Below are 23,607 nucleotides of genomic sequence, written 5' to 3'. Positions count from 1 at the left end.
ATTTGCAAGATCTGAGCAAGGCTGTCAAAGATAGGACATTTCGGAGGACTTTCATTCATAGGGTTGCCATGAGTCGGAAGCGACTTGACGGCACTTAACACACACAAGTAACAATAATGCATTTATCTTTGCTGAACAAAGGCTGAACAGAACAAAACTGCCATTCTGATCAAGTACAATTATATAAATTGAATCAGCTTGGAACTCCGTTTGGCAGTTCTGCATGGCTTCCTTTCAAGATATCTGCTCTCCCAATAAATCCTGTTCAGCTGATTCAGGCTCCTGGCCTGGAAGCTGTGTGTCTCTGTTTGCCTGCTTCCAGGAATCTTAAGCCCCCAGGAGCTTGGCTGGGATCCTCTTACTGGAGGAGAGCCAGCTGATTCCCATACAGTTCCAAGAAAATTGAACCTTTTACTTTATATCGCTCATGCTTGACTGAGATCTCGAGTTGCCTTTAATCACATGTAGACCACTTCTCTCATCACAATGAGACCACAAGTTACCACCTACTTGGTGAGAGATTCATCTGTCCATCCATTTTTCTCCCATCATTAACTTCCAAGGAATTTAAGGTGGCAATTTTTTCCTCACAATGGCCCTGTGAAGTAGGTTAGGCTAAGACACTTCATTTTCAGGTTTCTTATTGATGACCTATTTATATTCTGATTCTGAAAAATTTTGGTATTCAAATAGTATTTATTCTATATTATTTTTTTACGTTATCGGTATGTAGTGGTCAAGATTTATTATGTGTTTGTAACTGCTTACAACAGGTTTCAGTAGATATGGGCCGTATTGGCTGAAGAAGAAAACGAAACAGGAACTATCAGCTGGCATTCCTGTCTTGTAATTTTGCTGTGTGACTTTGTTAAGAATTAAGACTTTGTTAAGAATTATTACTTATTATGAATGCAGTTTTTGATGTGTCTTTGTAAATAATTTTTTCACACATTTGATACATAAAGTACTGATGAATTGTCTCATATTGAGACACAAATTTAATCATTTTTGCATTTCACTTTTCATAAATTTTACACACCATTTTTGCAAAACACTTTCCTTTGAATTCTTGTTGACCTCTGGTACTACAAACAGCATTTTCTTCATATGAAGTTGATTATGCAATTGCTTGATTAATCAGTGAGCACACCATGTGGTTAACCATTGAAGAAGTCTTTAATTATGTGGAGCCTTTAAGGGCCGCTGGCCTCTGCCTCAATCCTAGTTTTACAGTGCATGTCAAGCATCTGTCTTTCTTGATCAGATGTGGGTTTTTTGTAATTTGTCTAACACATACTGCACGCATTATTACACCCTAGGGTATGACGCTTGCTTTAAACCTAGAAAGCAGACAGTGACCAATAACCAGATGTGAAAAATCACACTTCTGCAGCCTGGCAAGGAATATGGTGGCTCGCGCTGGGAGGGCAGGTTCCGGCGGCCAAGGCATTAATTCCTAGGGTTGCCAGGTCCCCCCTCACCTTTGGCGGGAGGTTTCTGTTTTGTTGTGTGCGTGCTCGCCAACGCGGCACTTCTGGTTGTAAACCGCTCGCCCTGGGGAGGGCAAGGGAAGGTTCCCGGCTGACGCGCGGGCCTGCAGCGCCCCGGGGAGGGCAAGGGAAGGTTCCTGGCGGTTGCGCAGGCCTGCAGCGGGCGGCCCACTCACCCTGGGGAGGGAGAGGAGAGGCTTCCTGGCTGGTGCGCAGGCCTGCGCGTGCACGATTGCCCGCCGACCCTCAGCTGGTCGGCCGGCAGAGGGGCACTTTACTGGGGGTTTGCCCGCCACCAGCGGGCACCTGACAACCCTATTAATTCCCTAAATTGACATCCTCTTGCTTCTTTTCAGAGATACAAGGATCCCGAATCTAGGAAAGAAACTACTAAAGCCCTGACTGAAACCATCCAAGCCAAGCTGGAGGTGGCCTATGCTAAGATAGAGGCCGCTGAGGCCAAGAAGGAGACCTTAGAGGCCCAGAAGAAGGCAGAGGAGGCCAAGGAAACAGCAGCAGCAGCTCAGGCCCGAGAGGAGAACCTGCTGTCCTATGTCTCGAAAATCGCTACCCTGGCTTACCAGCAGGCGGCCGAGGCAGAGTTTGACTGTGCCCAGGCCCGGAAAGCCATGGCAGTAGCGGAGGCCATGCAAGGAGGTGCCTTCACCGACAACAAAGTCCGGCGCAGCCATAAACATCACCAGGATAAGCACCATCGAGGTCATCGGAGTCATGGCGAGTGCCGGTGCCACCACGGCCACCACAGCCACCACCGGAGCCACTACGAGACCCAGAGTGATCTGCCCATCTCAGAACTGGAGACCCAGAGCAGCAACCGATAAGAAGCAGGGAAGTACAGCGGGATAGGAAAGGAGATAGTGGTGGCTTGATAAATTGTGCCATGTGAGGGGTATTGTACAAAATTAAAATTTATGTCTGAACCACAAGACTCCTGAGTCTTTTATACCTGCAGTCATCTCATTCTCCCACCCTTATCTTTGGACCTTCTTCTACCACATTGCCTCCTATGCCTGAAACAGAGTCGCCCTCCTTCAAATAGGGTTGCCAGATCCTGGATGGGAAATACCTGGAGATTTTTGGGGCGGAGCCTGAGGAGGGCAGGGTTTGGGGAGGGGAGGGACTTCATTGCCATAGAGTCCATTTGCAAAGCGGTGAACTGATCTCTATTGGCTGGAGATCAGTTGTAATAATGGGAGATCTCCTGCCACTACCTGGAGCTTGGCAACCTTACCTTCAAAACAGGTCTTTAGCACGCACACACACACACACACACACACACACTGGACACCCTTCTCTGCTCTTCCATTGCCCTTTGATTCTCTGGAGTCCTACCCTTGCTACTTATGGTCAACTCTTGTCTCCATCTAATGATATCGTAAACTATGTATTCTGAAGATGTATTGTTCTGTTGCTCAGAGTGAAAAGATGATTCTCTCTCTGACACTTTTCAGTTTGGCTACTTGAAGGTACTTCTTGTAACAGGCATCGAATGGGCCAGGGTCAAGGGTCGGCATGGTAGGAAGTGTTCTGAGCCTGGCAGGCAGTCTACCAGGGACCAGAGAAGTTTGGTCTCACCAGGGGAGATCGTCCCAGAAGTCCCGTGATGTTGAACACATGAAGCTGTCTTATACTGTCAGACTATCCTGGTCAGTACTGTCTACTATGAACGGCAGCAGGTCTCCAGGGTCTCAGGCTGAGGGCTTTCACATCACCTACCATCTGGTCTGGGGACCTTCTGCACACAAAGTGGATACACTGCCACTGAAACATATTTCCTCTTGCATGGGAATCTCCCATGTCATGCTGGGAGAGGCTGCTAGAAGAAGCATTCTTTTATAGTCCTTTTGGTACTGCCAACCTTGACAGATCTTAAAAGAACAGAAACCAGTTGCCATTTGTGTGCATGCATGCAATGGGGAGGGATGTTTAATAAGGGGCTACTGGACGGCATCTTGCTCAGGGCGCCTCAAAACCTAGATGAGTCCTGAAAAGTCCCTTGATGTTCTCAGAGCAAGGAATGGTGGTCCTTGAAAACCAATGTGTGAAGCGAGATCCAAGGATATCTGTCTTGGTGCCATGTTCAATCCCTATGTGAGAGAATAGTGGAAAGGTTTTACTTTGGGAGTCTGATTCACATCACCCATTCATCTGCAGCAGAAGTCCCCACCAAGTAGTCTGTAGGCACTAGGGCACCCGGGATAATTTTTTCTTGTGCCCGCTGGGCATTTTCAGGAAATGGGCAGGTCCGTGTCTTAGTGGAGAGATTGTTTGGCTGGGAGGATCATGCTCACTCGGCAAATTTGACCTGGTGTTTGTTTTAGCATGGGGAAGAGCGCTTCTCTCTGTCCCGCTGACCTGGCTCAAGAAACTTCTTTCATCATTTTTTCCTCCAAAAGTAATGTTTGTGGGCACTCTACAGCCCAGCACCAGGAAAAGCCAGCCAGGCTGAACAGAAGGGGAAAAAAGCCTGCCCAAACCTACCGCCTGGCTCTTGTCCCCAGCATTGCTGATGCAGCCCAGGATGAAAGTAAGCCGGCTAGCCTGAATGGGAAGTGTGACAGAAATCCTAATACTTACTAAGGTTCAGGTGTGCCACCTAGAGCATCTGGGACCCTAGATTACATTACAATAAAGGTATTAAAATTGGATCATCCTGGCAGACTTAATCCCTTTTGGGCCAAGGATAATCCAGTTTAGACCATACCATCTATTTGTCATGGAAGTTCTGAGCCATTACTAGGTGCTTGATGGGGATGGGATATGGCTCTGACTGGTAAAGGTAGCCTCTGATATCAGAGATGGGGATTTGCATGGTATTGGAGAAATCCCCTTGTCAGTCTTAGAAAGGAGGCTGGCTTAGGTCCAACTCCATTTAGATTTAGAAGAAGAAAAGGAGTTGGTTTTTATATGCTGACTTTCTCTACTACTTAAGGAAGAATAAAACCTTCCCTTCCCACAACAAACACCCTGTGCGGTAGGGGGTGCTGAGAGAGCTCTAAGACAGCTGTGAGTAGCCCAAGGTCAACCAGCTGGCTTCATGTGTAGGAGTGGGGAAACCAACCCTGAGGAGGGCAGGGTTTGGGGGACTTCAATGCCATAGAGTCCAATTGCCAAAGCGCCCATTTTCTCCAGGGGAACTGATCTCTGTCGGCTGGAGATCAGTTTTAAAAGCAGGAGATCTCCAGTTAGTACCTGGAAGTTGGCAACCCTATGTGGAAGCCATTTTATGGTTCCCCCCACCACTTTCTGTTGGAATTCGAAAGGTACCCACTGGCTAAAAAAAGGATGGGACCCCTGATTATGTAATCCTAGCCATAGCAATTATTATATTCTTTATGCCATAGACAGTGGGTGGATGCGTACCTAAGATTTCTCTGCTGTTAAAGTACAAGAGGGGACCCTTGGGTTCAAATCCCCATTCTGCCATGCAGTTTTTTGGCTGAGTTTGGGCCAGGCGTGATATCTGGATGCTGCCTTGATCTACTTGGAGGAAAGGTGGGATAATGACCTTATGAATCAATGAACACATGGAGTTTTGAGGCTCAAAGTGCAATCCTAAACAGAGCTACATCCTAAGTAAATTGAAAGGTATAGGTTTAAAAGGGTGCACCTCTGTTTAGGATTGCACTGTCAGCGACCTATTCCCTTGTGCAGGAGGGACTTTATCTCACCACTGGGTTTCTCTATTAACACGCCTGCTTCAGTATGCGAAGAAGAAGAGTTGGTTTTTATATGCCAACTTTATCACTCAAGGGAGACTCAAACAGGCTTACAATCACCTTCCCTTTCCCTCCCCCCAACGGACACCCTGTGAGGCAGGTGGGGCTGAGAGAGCTCTAAGAGATCTGTGAATAGCCCAAGGTCACCCAGCTGGCTTCATGTGTAGGAATGAGGAAACAAATCCAGTTCACCAGATTAGCCTCCACCGCTCATGTGGAGGAGTGGGGAATCAAACCTGGTTCTCCAGATCAGAATCCACCGCTCCAAACCACCGCTCTTTACCAATACACCACGCTGGCTCCCCACCTTCTGCCTTTAAGGGTTCTGTGTAGTCAAATAAGGGTCATTAAGAAAGAATATGAAACTTTTCATCAGCCAACTCAGATAATTATACAGAATAACACACCGTTCTTTTATTTTATTTTTATGATAAAAAAAGCCACAACCAATAGTTAGCTAAGCAAATAGGTTATGCCCTCAGGTGCTCAGCTGCTCCCTGCCACGTGCGTCTTCAGGCCTTGCGGAACTGTCGCGCTGGTTTGCTCACTGCATCGTACACGGCTTGCAATAACGGGGTCATCATAGACGGCAATTCAAAGCCTGCATAATTCTAGCAGTTCTATCAGGAAGGGACATTTTAAGGGCCTCCTTGTCCCATAACCTTGGACTACATGTGAGAAAGAGAAGCAATATCATTTAGGAAGGGCTGGAACCTCACCCTGGCAGGGTTACCAGATCACAGGAGACTCTACAGCAAGCCCTGAGAGATACTGCTCCACTCGGCCAGCAGCCGGCAGGGGGGAAAAAGGAAGAAAGATGGCTGCCGGTGTTGAACAATCTCTGGGATCCAATAGTTCCCTTCTCAGTGGATAGTCTTTGGCTGCCAAACTTCTCTTATCACAGCTTCGAGCATGTCACTCCTGCATCCTCAGCATGTCCACAGTTTGTTTTCCCCCAGCTGGAAAAGCTACATTGGAAAAGGCTGTCCTCTGTCCCTTTGCAGGCCACATCGTCCATCCAGATATGCCCAGTCCCTGAGAAAAGAATTGGACATCATCATTAGCTGGAATAACTCATTCTACCGCATGGGTTTGTTGGTATCTGTAAAGATAAAGGTCTTTACAGCAAGCACCGGGTCATTTGTGACTCATGGGGTGGCATCACTTCTCGACATTTACTAGGTAGACTATGTTTATGGGGTGGTTTTCCATTGCCTTCCCCCGTCATCTACACTTTCCCCCAGCAAGCTGCATACTCATTTTACCAACCTTGGAAAGATGGAAGGCTGAGTCAACCTTGAGACAGCTACCTGAAACCAACTTCTGTTGGGATTAGGGTTGTCAACCTCCAGGTACTAGCTGGAGATCTTCCACTATTCCACTATTACAACTGATCTCCAGGTGATATAAATCAGTTCCCCTGGAGAAAATGGCTGCTTTGGCAATTGGACTCTATGGCATTGAAGTCCCCCAAACCCTGCCCTCCTCAGGCTCTGCCCCCAAAATCTCCAGGTAATTCCCAACTTGGAGTTGGCAACCCTAGCTTACCACTCTGCACCATGGAGCTTGTCATTCATAATCTCTACAAGAACACATTCCATGCAGATAGGAAGAGATTGTACCTTCCATGCAGGCAGGTTACCCGAGAGCTGTGGAACTCTTCTCCTGGAGGCTCGCCAAAACCCACCATTAGCAGGCACCTGGGAACCCTACTAAAGGGGCATTGCCCATGTATGTTCTTTGTAGCTAGGGTTGCCAGGTCCGGGTTGGGAAATACCTAGAGATTTTGGGGGTGGAGCCTGAGGAGGGCAGGGTTTGGATAGGGGAGGGACTTCAATGCCACAGAAGACTTGAGGGAGAACATAGCCAGGAACAGTGGCATTTAGGTGATGCACAATGTTTTCCAAGTTTTAATTTGTTTTATGAACAAACTCATTACATTTATATATATACACACACACACAATCTACATCAATAAATCAGAAGGGATGCGACCGACAATCTGTATAAGAGTAGGATTGAGGGCAGTCTAGGGGCAGGGACAGCAAGAGGGACAGACTCGGTTGGGTCTGGAAAGAGTGATTACCCTTTGTACCCCTTTGTACCAACACTTTGCATGTGGAAACCTTCCACGCTTAGAGTTTTGTGAATGGATATGCTAAATAGTTCCAAGAAATGGGTCTTTCCCAAGATCTGCTACTTGAGCTCCTTTGTGAGATGCCAACAATTGAACCTGGGGCCTTCTTCAGAATTTGATTTTGTATACAGAGTTCAGCTTGCTGCAAATCTTTATTTCCTTTTTTTTTAATAGCAAGTTTTTCGTCCTTGTGGTTGTGAAGGTATGCTTGAATGTGTAAGGGGGTTAGAATGGCTGAATATGATGTCATAGGAACACAAGAAAAGCCCTGCTGGATTAGACGACTGGTCCAGCATTCTGTCTCACACAGTAGCCAATCAGTTGCCCTAGAGGGCAAACTGGCATAGAGGCTGAGGCCCCTCCACTGATGCTGGCTCTCAGTACTGGCATTCAGAGGTTTGCTGCCTCTGGATATGAAGGTGCCCTTCAGTTACCATAGCAAGTAGCCATTGATCAATTGCTAGGGTTGCCAGGTCCGACTTCGCGACCGTTGGGAGGTTTTGGGAGGGCTGGGTTGGGGGAGGGGAGGGACTTTGCCATAGAGTCCAATTGCCAAAGTGGCCATTTTCTCCAGGTGAACTGATCTCCATTGGCTGGAGATCAGTTGTAATAGCAGGAGATCGCCAACTAGTACCTGGAGGTTGGCAACCCTATCGATCACTCCTCCATGAGTCTTTCTAATGGTGCCTTTTCTAACTCATTGCCCCTTCCCATGGCCGGCAGAAGCAGAATAAATTATGAAAAAGAAATTATGTAAATGTGATTAATTTGCCTAATTTACACAAGGCACAGAATGTTTTACTTATGGGTGCAGAATTTCAATTAGTGCAGGATTTAATTGCTTTCCAGTGCATATAATTCTACAAACAGCCTTATCAAAATAAATATAGGATATTTTCATAGATTACAGCCTGGTTCTATGAAATGTTCTTGAATTGTTTTACCCAGAAGGGATTCCAGGAATTCCCTCTTGTCCAAACAATGTTTAGAGCATACGTGGGTGGTGGTGGAGCATTGCTTGGCTGCATAAACAAGACTTGCAGCTCCAGTTTTAGAATCCAATTACAGGGACATCTTGGGATGTCTTGTAAGGGTTGTCCCTCACTGACTTGGGACCGCTCAGTTTACAAGCAGAAGGAAAGAAGTTTCCCCCTCTTTTCAGACGCCAGCCCTCCCAAATTCCCCAGCTGCGAGCCATGAGTCAGGCCTCATCCTTTCCAGTGTGTGAATCACCAGCAATAAAGACGATTCCATACTCAAGACTTTGTGAAGGAGTCCCTTGACGAAGCGGATAATGAAGCTTAAATCCCAGCCAGGAAAAGCTGGGCTTGAATCTTCCAGGATTAATGGGAACCAAACAGAGATCAGGAGGAAATTTCAAAGTATGCAAGAAAGGAACATTCAAGGAAGGAAAGTTTGGGACATTTATTTTGGGCGGCCCCAGCAACAAACATTTCGGGACTGAAGCCAGGTGGTGCATTATTGTTTAGTCAGTTTGCCACCTGACACTTCTGAAAGGGTTGCGGACTGAGTGGATGACCATAGGTTTAAAACCCGAACCTTTTTCAAACGTTCAAGTTTGATTCTCATACCACCCTTTCCATGGCCCCCAAAGGCTGAATGGAATGTGAGTAAATTAATCTACTGGAAATCTCAAAAGCCAGGGCGGAAAAAAGGGAAGAATCTCCAGTAGTCAGGACCAAGGTGAGGCTTCTGAGAAATGAATGGCTCCATGCCCTTCCTTTTATGTCTATGAGAAATAGAGGGAAACCAAGAATGGGCAATTCACTTGTGGAACGCTGTGTCTCTGGATGTAGTGATGGACAGAACGTTTGATGCGTTTCAATGGGGTTTAAACAGTTTCTGTGGAGGTTGGATCCATCCTGGCTCTGACAGCTCAACAGAGCCTCCCTGTTCAGAAGAATACCTCTGAATACCAGATGCTCAGAGGTAAAACCAGGGGGAGCCTTTGGCCTCTGGTCCTTCAGCAGCATTGGGTTGGCGTCTAGAGGAAACAGGATGCTGATTTCCCTCCACTGAGTGCAACTTCCATGCCTTTCTCCTGTTGTGGTCCAAAAACCCTCCCTCCTCCCCCCTACCAGTGCTTCTCCTGCAGGATGGGGGATCCCCAGAAACAGCATGGGGGGGGGGAGTCAGATTATGTAAGAAGTGGGAAACAGTGAAAATTATCTCGTATTCCACCCATGGAAATGTTAAGAGGGTTCCAACACAACGTCTGGGCAGTACCTTCTCACAGACTGGCTCCTTAGCGCTTTCACCATTAAGAGGATCTTTCTTCTCGTTACTAATTGAAAATCTAAGCGACTAATCCATAGGGTTACCAGGTCCCTCTTCACCACCGGTGGGAGGTTTTTGGGGAGGAGCATCAGGAGGGCGGGGTTTGGGGAGGGGAGGGACTTCAATGCCATAGAGTTCAATTGTCAAAGCGGCCATTGTATCCAAGTGAACTGATCTCTATCAGCTGGAGATCAGTTGTAATAGCAGGAGATCTCCAGCTAGTACCTGGAGGTTGGCAACCCTACTAATCCACCCAAATATCAAGCATCCCTCTTTCTCATGGAAGATGTCTCTCTGCACACTTCCTCTTTCTCATGGAAGATGTCTCTCTGATTTGGGCAAAGCATTGGGGTAGAAACTTCCCTCATGTGGTACCAATTCCATGGACTACTGAGGAAGGCTATCATTCTGAGAAATGCAGGCCATGTTTCTTTTTACCTTGCCCAAACGCAGCCATCCTGTAAACCTCTTCAGCACTCCGGAAACCCAGCATCCGGCATACAACATCACCATCCTTCTTGTCCCAGCCGTCGTCACAAACAGTCCCCCACAGACGGCTGTAGAAAACTTCCACTCGCCCCTCGTGGGGGCCCGAGCCGTTCACCAGGCGGACAACCCCCTCTACTGCAGCAGGTGCTGTGGGGAGCGTAAAGAAGAACACAAAAACAGGTGGAGTTAAAACCATGTACCGATAGGGGTGTTTCTGCCTTGTAACAAGCAACTTGAGGGAAATGTGGAAAATTGACCTGATTTTGTTCATTCTGCTCCTGCAACAAAATGTTATATACCTCCTAAAAAGGGCTGGAGTACACCTTCAATATCACAACACCATTAGTGATATTAGGACATTTTCTGACGACTCAGGTTCAGTTTGAAAGCTGGAGTATCTTTGATGGTATCTCGGTGCTCGGCTGGGTACCCAAGGTTGGGTAGAAAGAAATATATATATATATATATATATATATATATATATATATATATATATATATGTATACACACACACACACACGTATATAAATACTAAAAATATAATTTATTAGAAGAAGGTTAAAAATATTTAAAAACATTAAAATAGCACAATGGCATTTCCTAGGGTTGTTCTCTGTAGACTGCTCTACTAGGTTGATACCTGCACACATAGTACGGTATATGAGAGACATATACTAACCAGTATTACAACTAGAACCAATCTGACCAGATGTTTGCGTAACTGGTAATAGATTTTACAACCTATACACATGCCTGGTTGGGTTTGAACTGTTTGTATATGTATTTATTTATTTATTTATTTCTGTACATGTGCGCAGGCTTCATGTGTGTTTTAATTAACCACTGCTGAAGGCCCAATAGGCTGAAACGCGTTTGGTATGTGGTTACAGAGATCAACCCTAGGAAATGCCATTGTGCTATTTTAACGTTTTAAAATATTTTAAACCTTTGCTTAGCGCGTCTAATACATTATATTTTTAGTATCTGTGTGTGTGTGTGTATGTGTGTGTGTGTGTGTGTGTGTATATATATATATATATATATATATATATATATATATATATATATATATATATATATATATTCCCCCTACCCAACCTTGGGTACTCAGCTTCTGTTTTCAGGTTGGGTTTTAGTCCCCTCCTTTTTCTTCCATCTCGGTGCTCGGAACAGAAACTGTAGCCATCTGGAAACCCCTGTGCCCAGCCAACGCTGGCTGGACACAGGGGATTGGCAACCCCCCACCCCCTTCCCCAGAGTCCCGGCGGACGGGGCAGGGGGTTTGGAAACCCCTGTGCCCAGCCAACGCTGGCTGGGCACAGGGGATTGGCAACCCCCCACCCCCTTCCCCAGAGTCCCGGCGGACGGGGTGGGGGTCTGGAAACCCCTGTGCCCAGCCAACGCTGGCCAGGCACAGTGGATTGGCAACCTCCCACCCCCTTCCCCAGAGTCCCGGCGGGACCCCTGGGGGGGTTGCCAATCCCCTCTGCCCAGCCAGCGTTGGCTGGGCACAGGGGTTTCCAGACCCCCCGCCCCGTCCACCGGGACTCTGGGGAAGGGGGTGGGGGGGTTGTCAAGTCCCGGCAGGGCTGGGGGGGAGGCTTCAAATAGATTTGTGCCTCCCGGGCGGGAGGCGCAAATCTATTTAAAGGGCCCGCTGCGCGCCTCCAGGGAAGCTCCCTGGAGGCACTGGGGGGGGGGGGAACAGATCTGCGCCTTCCAGCTGGAAGGCGCAGATCTTTTTAAAGGGGCCGAATTCGCCGAATTTATTCGGGAACACCCCGAACTCAGTGAATTCGGCTCCCCGGTTTCCCCCCCTTTTTGAGTTCGGTTCGTCCGAACTGAAAAACCGCCAAATTGTGGGAAATTCGGCTGTTTTTCGGTTCGGACCGAACCGAATCAACAGCCCTACCCCCAAGCAAAATACGGTAACACAATTAGACAGGAACATCAGTATTAAAACTGATGCCTTTTGCATAACGAGTGTGTAAGAATATTACAAAAGAAATGAATAAAACAGGGAAACTGGCAAAGAAAACAGGTGGGACAAAAATGCTCAGACCAGATAAGTCTGAAAATTAAAATAAATAAAAACTGGAAAAACATTGTGCATCCCCTAAATGCCACTGTTCTGGCTATGCTCTCCCTCATATCTGAATATTGGATTCTGGCTATTACCTCATTTTCTAAACAGAGAAGAAACAAAACGGGAAGGGTGAAATAAAGGGTGAAATATTCCAAATGGTTTCTGCACAAGCTTTTGTGGTAACAACTGAGATAAAATGTATGTATGTATTTTAAAGGCGTTTTTATCCCACATTATCAGCAGTGGGAGCTCCAGAATTTGTTTCTAACATAATGAAAACTAACAATTTCATATCTGAAACTGAGAAAAAGTGATAAAACACATTGTCCAGCAGGTAGCCAGAAGAAATGACTATAAGCCATAAGAATAAAGCAATGAATACCAGCCGTCAAACTTGCCCGCAGCTTCAAAATATACACAGAAAAGAACCACACCATACCTATTTAATAAGTAACTAACTATGCTTTCACTTAAAAATTCCCAAATCACTTTCCAGTCATCAATAAAAAACAGCTTAAAAACTAGACAATAAAAAATTTCAATTTAAAACAAGGCACAATAAAACAGAAGCACTGGATAAGATCAAATCAAACTGCATCGAATCCAGTAACAATAAAGTCATTATATAAAATGCTAATTAAATACAAGAGATCCATAGCAATAAATAAACAGAACGCCAGGACAAAACAGCAGGGGAGTAACGTATCGGGGGCGGGGGGGAACCACATTGCTAAAACAATCATTATATAGCAGAAAAAGTCTGAGTAAACAGCTAAATCTTAACGGCGCTGAAAATTAGATTGAGCACCAGCCTATCTGCCGGATCCATCCAGTTTATTCACTTACACTCACCCAAATCTCTAACCTACTGCTCCCCATCCCCAATGGCTCCTGTAAACACAGATCTCTTGATGCCCAGCATAGAGGAACCCGCCCCCCCCCTTTGTTGGCTGCCGAACTGCCCGAGCAACCTGGTATGCCATTGAGGCATATAACCAAGGCTAATACGAAAAGCAGGGCATTGCTCCACAAAGGTGTACCAAGATTCCAGGGCTCTGGACTCCATCTTTGTGACCTGTGTGAAATCTTGGAAGATGTCAGGCAGTAATGGGTCATTTACATTTTCCCAGGCCCCCAGGTGTGACAGGCTGAAGAACAATAGGGAATAAACAGAGCCTCCCTCTCATACTAAATGAAGCATTCCAAGCAGACACCTGGAACTGATAGTGATCACCTTTGATCCCATCAGCAATCAGGACTATTCAGAAAAAGGTCTGACTAGTCCTTTGCATGTCTGATATACCCTCGAGCCTCATCTAACCTGCAGAGGAGATTAAGGCAGCCATCTCCAACAGACTCCCACTCTTCCCGAGAAATGTCTCCCATTTCAAAATCTATAGTAAAGTAATCAACAGCCATTAATCAAGCCAGCACAGGTATTCAGAAACATGCTGACATGACCTCACACCCAACATAACCTTTGTCCAAGCTATTATTAGGTGCAGTGGAACACGGGCAGGATGGTGCTGCTGCAGTCGCCTTGCTTGTGGGCCTCCTAGAGGCACCTGGTTGGCCACTGTGTGAACATACTGCTGGATTTGATGGGCCTTGGTCTGATCCAGCAGGGCTTTTCTTATGTTCTTACCGGAGGAGAAATTTGTCTCTTTGTCCCTAGCAATCCTTTTGTTCGCTAGTTTCCCCATGCAGCCTCAGGGCTCATTTTTTCTATAAATATTGGCCTTCTCCCCATTCGTAGTGTGAATGTTCCCTGGAGCTTTGCACACACACCCCTTCTCTTTCCCCTCTCTACAAAGCTGCTTTCATCCAGCCGTCGCTTCTCCTGGACTGGTAAATATCGCTTCTGTCCTAACATCCTCCTCCCTGTTATTTTCTTAGCTTTTGTGTGAATTGGGTGTGTGTTTTTGCTGTGTGTGTTTGAAAATGTTTTTTACAATAAAACTCCATTTAATTTGAAACCAACGCTTCTTTATTAAGAGTTTTCAAAAAGGGGCTGATCATGGTAAGCGATGGCTAAAAAGATCCTGGGTTACCCAACTCTTCGCAAAGCTTAGTCTCCACTGCTAATTCCCCCAACTAAAGCGAAGACACTCTAATCAGCGTAACACCTCTCCCTTTTCACCAGCAGAAAAACTATGTGTGTACCAAGGTTCCCAAGCCCTGCCCTCATCAGGTTTCACCCCCCAAATCTCCAGGAATTTTGAACCTGAAGTTGGCAACCCTAGAATATGTGGAGGTGGGACCAGAGCCTGTCTCCTAGATCCTACTCTCTCCTCCACACATTCAGAATTCCCTGTTTAGTTGGCTGACAAGAGCTTTCATTCCTCGAACAGGGACCCCATGAAGTCGCACAGGACCCTAAGCCAAACAGAAAATCCATCTTTCCTGGTTTGAACCTGAGATCCAACTCTGATCTCTAAGTAGACTTAGAGGGGATGTTCAGGTCTGTTTCTTCTGAATGGAGTCCCTTTCTAGGTTGGCTCTTTAGAAGGGCTTGTAAACTTGGCTGCCCTCGGCCTCTTCCTGGAGAAGAAGAGTTGGTTTCGATACCCCGCTTTCCTCTCCTGTAAAGAGTCTCAGAGCAGCTTACAATCACCTTCCCTTCCTCTCCCCACAACAGACACCTTGTGAGCTAGGTGAGGCTGAGAGAGTTCTGAGAGAACTGTGACTAGTCCAAGGTCACCCAGCAGGCTGCATGTGGAGGAGCAAGGAAACAAACCCAGTTCTCCAGATTAGCATCCACTGCTCATGTGGGGAAGTGGGGAATCAAACCTAGTTCTGAAGATCAGAGTCCACCGCTCTTAACTACTAAACCATGCTTGCTCCAGGATGAGCTTCAGAAAGGAAGTCTGAGTTCAATTCCCAGCCACAACCCCAGTTCATTCTGTATTAGAAGGTACTGTTTCTATGTTCTGGCACCAGTTTTATTGAAGTTATTTGATATTAGCTCAGTGAGACACTCACATATGTGTACTGATGCTGTTAATTGGACCAGAGAAAACCCAGATGTGTAGAAACAATTGAAGCCTGATGGTTTATAAGGAGTTCATAATATATTTCAAGTTTTTAATTTGGTTATCTTACTGGTTCATGTGAATTACTGTGCTTTTCACAGTGTGAGGGGGATATGACTGTGCTGATTATGAAGCCACTGATGAAGGCTTTGTGCCGGAACACATGTGGCATTGTGTGTAATCTTATTGTATGTGCACATTTGTTTCCAATCTGTGGTTTGTTTACATATTAAAATCCTGGTGGTTTTATGTTTTCTGCACAGTTGAATTGGTTCATTTTTATATTACATCACACAACTTTTTTTTTCTTTTTTGAGTGTTCTCAAACTTTTTGGTTCACCCTAGCATTTTTGGTTAGGTAATTTTTACCTTTTTTGTGTCACTGGAAGGCTGGCCAGAGAAGTTTGGAGGAAACCATCAGTGGTGGCTTTTCATACTCTTTCACAGACCCCTTTTCTGTTGTTTCTTATTGTATGGTTTTATTTGTGGGAAGTGGAAATTTGTACAATTTTTTAATGGCTTACTCAATTTTGACAGGTTTTTTTAAAAAATGTTTTCTTGTCTTTAGATTGATACATTTGCTTAATTACATAAGTCATCTTGAACACAGGATAAGGAAGTGTACAAGTAAAAAAATAAATAATAAATAAACTGAGAACTGAGCAGGCTGGCTTCCCCAGGTGAAATACGTATTAGATTTTTTTTGCCAATAATGCCACAAGACACAGTTCTCAGGGTGGGGGTCGTGGACCCACCTTGTGAACTAAAGCTGCCAGCTCCGGGTTGGGAAATACCTGGAAATTTTTGGGGTGGAGCCTGAGGAGAGCGGGGTTTGGGGAGGAGAAGGACTTCAGTGCCATAGAGTCCAATTGCCAAAGTGGTTATTTTCTCCAGGTGAACTGATCTCTATGAGCTGGAGATCAGTTGTAGTAGCAGGAGATCTCCAGCTAGTACCTGGAGGCTGGCAACCCTACTGTGAACAGTTACACCGTCATACATGATTTGCGTATTGTCCATTATTTTTATGCATCAGTTTTGGTCTGAATCGGGATCACAGCAGCACGCAAACAGAAGAATTAGTCCTGCAGCGCTAAGGTCGCCAGCTCCCAGGTGGGGCCTGGAGATCTCCCAGAATTAGAACGGATCTCCAGTTTACAGGGATAAGCTCCCCTTGAGAAAACGGCTGCTTTGGAAGATGGACTCTATGGCATTATACACAATTGAGGTCCCTCCCCTCCCCTTTCCTCCCCGGAGTCCCCCTCCAAAATCTCCAGGTATATCCAAACCCAGAACTGGCAATCCTATGGCCTTATGTTTCCATGGATAGAAACAGTCCAGGGAAGGAACTATTTGCTGTTGCAGAAGATTATTCTGGTTGTACCTCGGAAGAACAAGCGGGGGGAGGGGATGCTTTATTTTCTTATTTGTTTACTAAAAACATTTTTACATTGCTTTTTTGCCCAATAAGTATTTACTTATTTATTTAGGAAATGTTGTTTCTCTCTCTCCAGAGTCCTCAAGGCAGCTTACGATTAAGAATCATAAACTCTCGATATCAAAACAAACTTAAGGTCTCCAAGGAAGAACATAAGAACATAAGAAAGGCCCTGCTGGATCAGACCAAGGTCCATCAAGTCCAGCAGTCTGTTCACAAAGTGGCCAACCAGGTGCCTTTAGGAAGCCACAAACAAGACGAGTGCAGCAGCACCATCCTGCCTGTGTTTCAACGCACCTAAAATAATAGGCATGCTCCTCTGATCCTGGAGAGAATAGGAACAATCAAACACATTAAAATCCAGCTTTAAAAACAAAACACATAAACTTGAAGGTCTTCACCCACTGGTGGAAGACAATGATAGAGGCAGGTGGTGTTGGAAGGGCAGAAAGTTGAATTTAGAAGGGGAACTGACATATATCTGAAGCATTAGCAAACCTACTTGTTGGGGGGGGTGCTGGCCGTCTGTCTCATTTTCCTACATACCCATTTTTTTTTTCTTATTTTAATATGGATGACTTGCCACATGCTTTACAGTTAGGGTTGCCAGCTTCGGGTTGGGAAATACCTGGAGATTTTGGGGGTGGAACCTGAGGAAGGAGGGGTTTGGAGAGGGGAGGGACTTCAATGCCATAGAGTACAACTGCCAAAGTGGCCATTTTCTCCAGGTAGGGTTGCCAGGTCCCTCTTCGCCAGAGGTGGGAGGTTTTTTGGCGGATCCTTAGGAGGGTGGGGTTTGGGGAGGGGAGGGACTTCAATGCCACAGTCCAATTGCCAAAGCAGCCATTTTCTCCAGGTGGACTGATCTCTATCGGCTGGAGATCCGTTGTAATAGCAGGAGATCTCCAGCCACCACCTGGAGGTTGGCAACCCTATTTACAGTTCATTTTTGTGCTGTGAATTGTAGCAATTTAGCAGGGGATTTTTTTTTCCAGGCATGTGGAGGGGGAAAGGGTTCACTTATGTGCCACATTACTATTTACTCCAGCCTGCTGCTGAGAAATATACTTTGGGGGTGGGAAAGGCTAGTTCCTCTGTGGGCCTTGTGAAGCAGCCTCAAAAACAAAGTTGCCAACCTCCAGGTGGAGCCAGGAGATCTCCTAGAGTTACAATTGATTTCCAAGCTAAAAAGAGATCAGTTCCGCTGAAGAAAATGGCTGCTTCGTGTGTCAATATACCCCACCGAAGTCCTATCCGTCCTTAAAGCTCACCCTCTGCAGGATCCACCCCCCAAATCTCTAGGAATTTCCCAATCCAGAGTTGGCAGCCCTACCCTAACAACTAGAAGACACCGCTTCCTAGGGTTGCCAACCTCCAGATACTCAGCAAACTAGAAACAGCTGTTTCTAGTTTGCTGAGCATCCTACAGCACGCTAACCTTTGTTTACCAAACCTCCAGATACTAGCTGGAGATCTCCTGCTATTACAACTGATCTCCAGCCGATAGAGATCAGTTCCCCTGGAGAAACTGGCTGCTATGGCAATTGGACTCTATGGCATTGAAGTCCCTCCCCTCCCCAAACTCTGCCCTCCTCAGGCTCTGCCCCAAAAAACGTCTGCGGGTTTCCAAGAAGGACCTGGGAACCCTACTCCTTCCAGAGGGCCTCCAACAGCCCTTCAGTGGGACCTATATTGAAAGGACATCTGCTCCACGAAGAGAGCAGAAGAAACCCTGTTGAGAATCGTTAAAGTGAGCTTGAGTTAAAATGTTCCAGTGCTGCTTAACTGGACTATGCAAACCACTTTGGGAACTTTCTGTTGAAAGGTAGTGTATAAATACTGTAACTCGATAAATGCTGTTGTTATACAAGAGAACTTTTCTTTTCTCCAAACGCACCCCCTCATTCTGTGGAAAAGAGAGTCGCATTTTTGGACAATATACTCACAATCGCACCTGCCACTCTAGCTCGGACTTCGCTGAGAGGAGAAAGCTCTACACAGTAAACTGGAAACTATTTCTTCCCTTCTTAAAAAAGCAGATTTTATCCACTAGGCAACAGACCAAGTTATTTTCAGCACAAAATCAGGAGCAAAGGACACCACTCCTCCCCAGCCCTGGTTAAGTGAGGCCGACTGTTTGGGATCGCCCCAAGCGACAGATAAGCGGCAGTGGAAAAGCCTATACCTTGCATGAAGAGAGTCCCAAGGTCAATCCCAAGCATCTCCAGGATTTTGATTTGTTGTCAGAATTTATATCCCACATTTAAACTTATATCCCACATTTATATCCCACATTTAAACCTCAATAAACCCATAGAAATGAATTCAGTCTGTTATTACATTAACATTTTTAAATTTAATTCAATAATTCCAAATTCAGGAAATTAAGATGGAGTTGTTCTGATAATAGCACATCTGCCTCCATTTTTCCTGTTACTGATTCTCACCTGCTTCCAACATTCGACGCCTCTTGGATAGGGTTGCCAACTTCCAGGTACTAGCTGGAGATCTCCTGCTATTACAACTGATCTCCAGCTGATAGAGATCAGTTCACCTGGAGAAAATGGCTGCTCTGGCAATTGGACTCTATGGCATTGCCTCCCCTCCCCAAACCCTGCCCTCCTCAGGCTCCGCCGCAATAACCTCCCGCCAGTGGCAAAGCGGGACCTGGCAACCCTGCTCTTGGAGTATTCTCAGTCCTCATCAGGATCCCTTTTTTCTTCTTTTGATCAATTTATGAACATGTAGAAACCACTTTCTTATTGTCTCTGAGTGGATTGGTTTTTGCTACTTGTGTAATTGGTACAAGCCATTCTCTTTATGATTAAAGGTAAAGGTAATCCCCTGTGCAAGCACCAGGTCATTACTGAACCATGGGATGATGTCACATCCCAACATTTCCTAAGCAGACTATGTTTTACAGGGTGGTTTGCCATTGCCTTCCCCAGTCATCTTCCCTTTACCCCCAGCAAGCTAGGTACTCATAACGGTACTACCAACCTCGGAAGCATGGAAGACTGAGTCAACCTTGAGCCGGCTACTTGAAACTGACTTCCGTCAGGATCGAACTCAGGTCATGAACAGAGCTTGAACTGCAGTACTGCAGCTTACCATTCTGCCACGGGGCTCCTTCTTTATGATTAGGTATAGTAAAATAAATGAATCAAGGAATGAACGAATGAAATGAAGGAAATCCCTCTAAAATTATGTACATTTATTATGCTGATGTGATCTTCAGGGAAGGAAGGAAGTGTTTTGTGCCCAGGAATTATTTAACTAACAAAAGCAAAGCTTCACTCACTGTTAAAATAAGAAGCCTTCCAGCAGTCTGGCCTTTAAAAAACCACTTTTGTTAGGAGGGCAGGCCTGGGGCTAGTGGAGTGGCGGCGTGGGGTGGCAATTGTTGGCAGATCCCTGAGGCTCTTGCCTTGCACTTTGCACATGGACATAATAAACTCTTACTACATGGCACAATATGCTCTGTGGTTATGCTTAGGCAGTATAAAACCAAAGTCCCATGAGTCCTTGCAATTACATCAAGCTTAGTTTGGCTACAGATATAGAATGTTCGGCTGCTACGTATCCAGTTTCAGGCTGCAGATGTGCTTTTTTGCAAAAGCAGCAGAGATTTTTTTAAAAAATGTTCAGCATGTACCAAATAAAGAATGGCCATGTTATGTAAGCAAAACATGTGCAGATGTTGGGCAGTCCATGAGAGATGTAGGTCATGTAATGACTTTAAAAAAAAAAGGTGAACCATAGAAGGGGACCAGATTGCCAATTTTACAACGGTCAACGAATTGAGTGCATGTGCACATACAAACACAGGCAGAAAGGAGCACATGTGTCTAAACTATTATACACATATGTGCCACATCTTATGGGCTGATTTATACAACTGGGAGCCATATGCTACCCACTTCAAACCTAATTTGTGTGTTAGTTGTATTTCTATGGTTTATATCCCACCACACTCTTCCTCCAGGGCAGGTTGCAATCAATCTAAATTACCCCATTGAAAAGCAGTTTAATTCCAGCTCAGGGACTTTAAAAAACAATGGAGACTAAAGTCACCAGTTTTATTTGCTGAACCTTTAACCCCCAAACCAAGCAGAATCATCTTAAAATTAGGCCTGCAGCCAGAAATGCAGGTGGGAGACGGCCTACAGGGAAATGAGGAAGGGCAGTGGGCAATCATTTCAGAGCAAGAAAAAAAAGCATATACTTTTGATACTGAAAATTAAGTTAATGAGTGCCAAGGGCCTGTCAGTCAACCCAATGCCACGGCACTCACTGGCCAGAAGGGGGAACTGGTTTTCTTCTTCTTGAGCAATTAAGTAGAATATTACCATATGCTCCAACTGTGCTTAATTAGGGATGTTTTTAAAGAACTGGATTCCGAGCAGGGTCATCTGTCATTTTAAAAACATGTTGGAATATTGGGGATAAAGCTAGTCATATGAGGAAACCGGTGCAATAGTCCTTTACATTTGCTTTGATAGGAAACACATTTCGGGATCACCTACCTCTCAAGCACCCATAGGATTGCCTCCAGGGGAACTATTCTCCAGGGGAACTATTCTCTGTCGCCTGGAAATCAGTTGTAATAGAGGTTCAAATCTTCTTAGGCTCCGCCCAAAAAATCTCCAGGTATTTCCCAACCCAGAGTTGGCAACCCTACTGGTCGAGGACAGCCAGACAATCTTAGGGCCAGGGACAAGAACAGCGTGATGCTCTCTGAGGGGTATATTGGGAGAGGCAGCCCTGTAGATACAAGGGCCCCGGACTGTTTAGGGCCTTGAAGGTCAATACCAAAATCTTGAACCTGATCCAGCACTCAACCTGGAGCCAGTTCAGCTGGCGGAGCACCGGTCGGATACGGGCTCTCCATGGGGCCCTTGTAAGGACCCACGCCACTACATTCTTGACCAGTTGTAATTTCCGGAGCAGCTTCAAAGGAAGCCCTGCGCAGAACAAGTTACAGTTGTCTAATCTAGAGGTGACCGCTGCATGGATCACTGTGGCTAGTTCAGCGCAGAACAGGTAGGGGTTTAGTTGATGGGCTTGGCACAGATGAAAAAACGCCGTTCTGGCAGTGCTTGTGACATGGGCCTCCAAGGAAAGGGAGGCACCTAGGATCACTCCCCAACTCCTGATGGAGAGAGCCGGCACCAGCTGTACCCCGTCAAGAGTGAGAAGCTAAATTCCCTGACCCGGACCTCCCTGGCCCAGCCACAGGACCTCCTTGATGGGTTCAATTTCAGGTACTCTGCTTTAACCATTTCACCACAGCCTCCAAGTACATAGCCAGATTTTCCAGGACTGTGCCTATCTGTCCGTCCATCAACACATACAGATGGGTGTCATCAGCATACTGATGGCACCCCAGCCTGAAACTCCCGACTAGCTGGGCGAGGGGGTGCATATAGATGTTAAAGAGCATCGGGGAGAGAATCACTCCTTGCGGAACTCCACATGCCAGAGGGCGTTGTGTTGAAATCCTCTCCCCAAGTGCCGCCCTCTGCCCCTGGCTTTGGGGAAATGAGACCGGCCACTGAAAGACAGTCCCACGGAATCCAACACTGGCGAGATTGATTTTGATGGAGTACACATTTCACATCTTGTTCAGGTATATTTTGAAATATTAATAATATACTGAAGGGCAGCTATTTCTTTCAAAAATACATTTAACCAAAGGAAAATACACTCCCGGCTTTTAAATCAGTGGACAAACAGGCTATTGCAAAGGAGATGAATGCAGCTGGCAGAAAAGAGCCCTCACCGATGTCTCTCATTTAAACACACCGCTTGCAAGGCACAATAGCTTCCCCGTATGATTTTGCACAAGCTCAGGCTCTGATTTAAACTGCGGGGCAACCTGTGCAACATAACTATGCCTGCCCTCACCAGCTCAAAATCTGCAAGGGCTACAGATCTCTGGCCGACAAACTGAATGCGTGTCTCTGCTTTACACAGTTTAAATTAGAAGCCCATAGAATGTTGCAGTGGGAAGCTCTGTTGCCTTGCCAGCATCACGTTTAAATCAGGCCTAATTGTGGTAGTGGAGAACTTGTGTAGTGACCCTTGCTGTGAGAACTGGGGTGGTACAAGTCCTGTTTTCATCTGTAAAATGTTGGAGAGTATGAATTTCCTGAGGGTCTTCTAGCTTTGAAAGTAAAAAACCTACTACTACTACTACTTTAAAAAAAAGAGAGAGAGAAAGCAGAAAATTCAGAGAATTGACTTGGAATATCTATGAGCTGTCCTTGAGCCCCAAATGCAAATAGAGAAGAAAGCAAGGTGCCTTATATTCCAAAAAAGCCATTTGTCCATCTATTCCAGGTCAATAGTTTTCCCAAGGTCAATAGTTTTCGCCAGCATTCCTGAGATTTTTGCCTTGAAAACTCTGTGGGATCACCATAAGTCAGTTGTGACTTAATAGAACTTTCCTCCACCACTTTCCACCAAACCACTCAAACGTCTAGTGAGCTTCCATCCTTCTGAAGGCATCATGAACATAGACATGGTTGGAAACAGGATACTGGGCTCTGCTATGTGGCTCCATAGGTTGCCCACAAATGTCTGCCTTTTCTGTGGCAAGGAAGCATGTTTAGGACTGAGGCTAATGCAGTTTACATTTAACATGCCAGCCGCAAGAGGTCTCCTAACCTCACCCTGGCCTTCTCAGTCTTCCAAGAATGCAAACAAGAACCTGCCTGATGCTTGGAGATTTGCAATAATGTGCTCTGCCTTGATCATCCCCTTGAAAAGGCTCTGTGGTATGGTGGGGGGGGCACATTCCCCCTCCCCATTGCATGAGATCCAACAGCTCCCCACGGCCTTTGTTCCTCTTCCCTATTTGTTTTCATTGAGCCTGTTACCCTCTCCCATCCTTTACCA

General features: G+C 45.8%; 1 protein-coding gene across 1 annotated transcript in view; it reads right to left on the bottom strand.

Moving 5' to 3' along the window:
• Positions 1-6,047: 6,047 nt before the first annotated feature.
• The window catches only part of SCARA5 (scavenger receptor class A member 5), a 105,642-nt gene continuing 88,082 nt past the window's right edge, over positions 6,048-23,607 (bottom strand). Inside the window, exons 7-8 of the mRNA XM_056852731.1 lie at positions 10,104-10,301; positions 6,048-6,265 (exon numbers count right to left, since the gene is read on the bottom strand). Coding sequence (XP_056708709.1) covers positions 6,129-6,265; positions 10,104-10,301 — 335 coding nt within the window. The 3' untranslated portion in view covers positions 6,048-6,128. The remainder of the gene's footprint in view (positions 6,266-10,103; positions 10,302-23,607) is intronic.

Source organism: Euleptes europaea, chromosome 7, assembly GCF_029931775.1.
Source record: "Euleptes europaea isolate rEulEur1 chromosome 7, rEulEur1.hap1, whole genome shotgun sequence".
In the NCBI taxonomy this organism is placed as follows: Eukaryota; Metazoa; Chordata; class Lepidosauria; order Squamata; family Sphaerodactylidae; genus Euleptes; species Euleptes europaea.
Note: the sequence above shows the minus strand (reverse complement) of the source record. Positions and strands in the feature narration are given on the sequence as shown.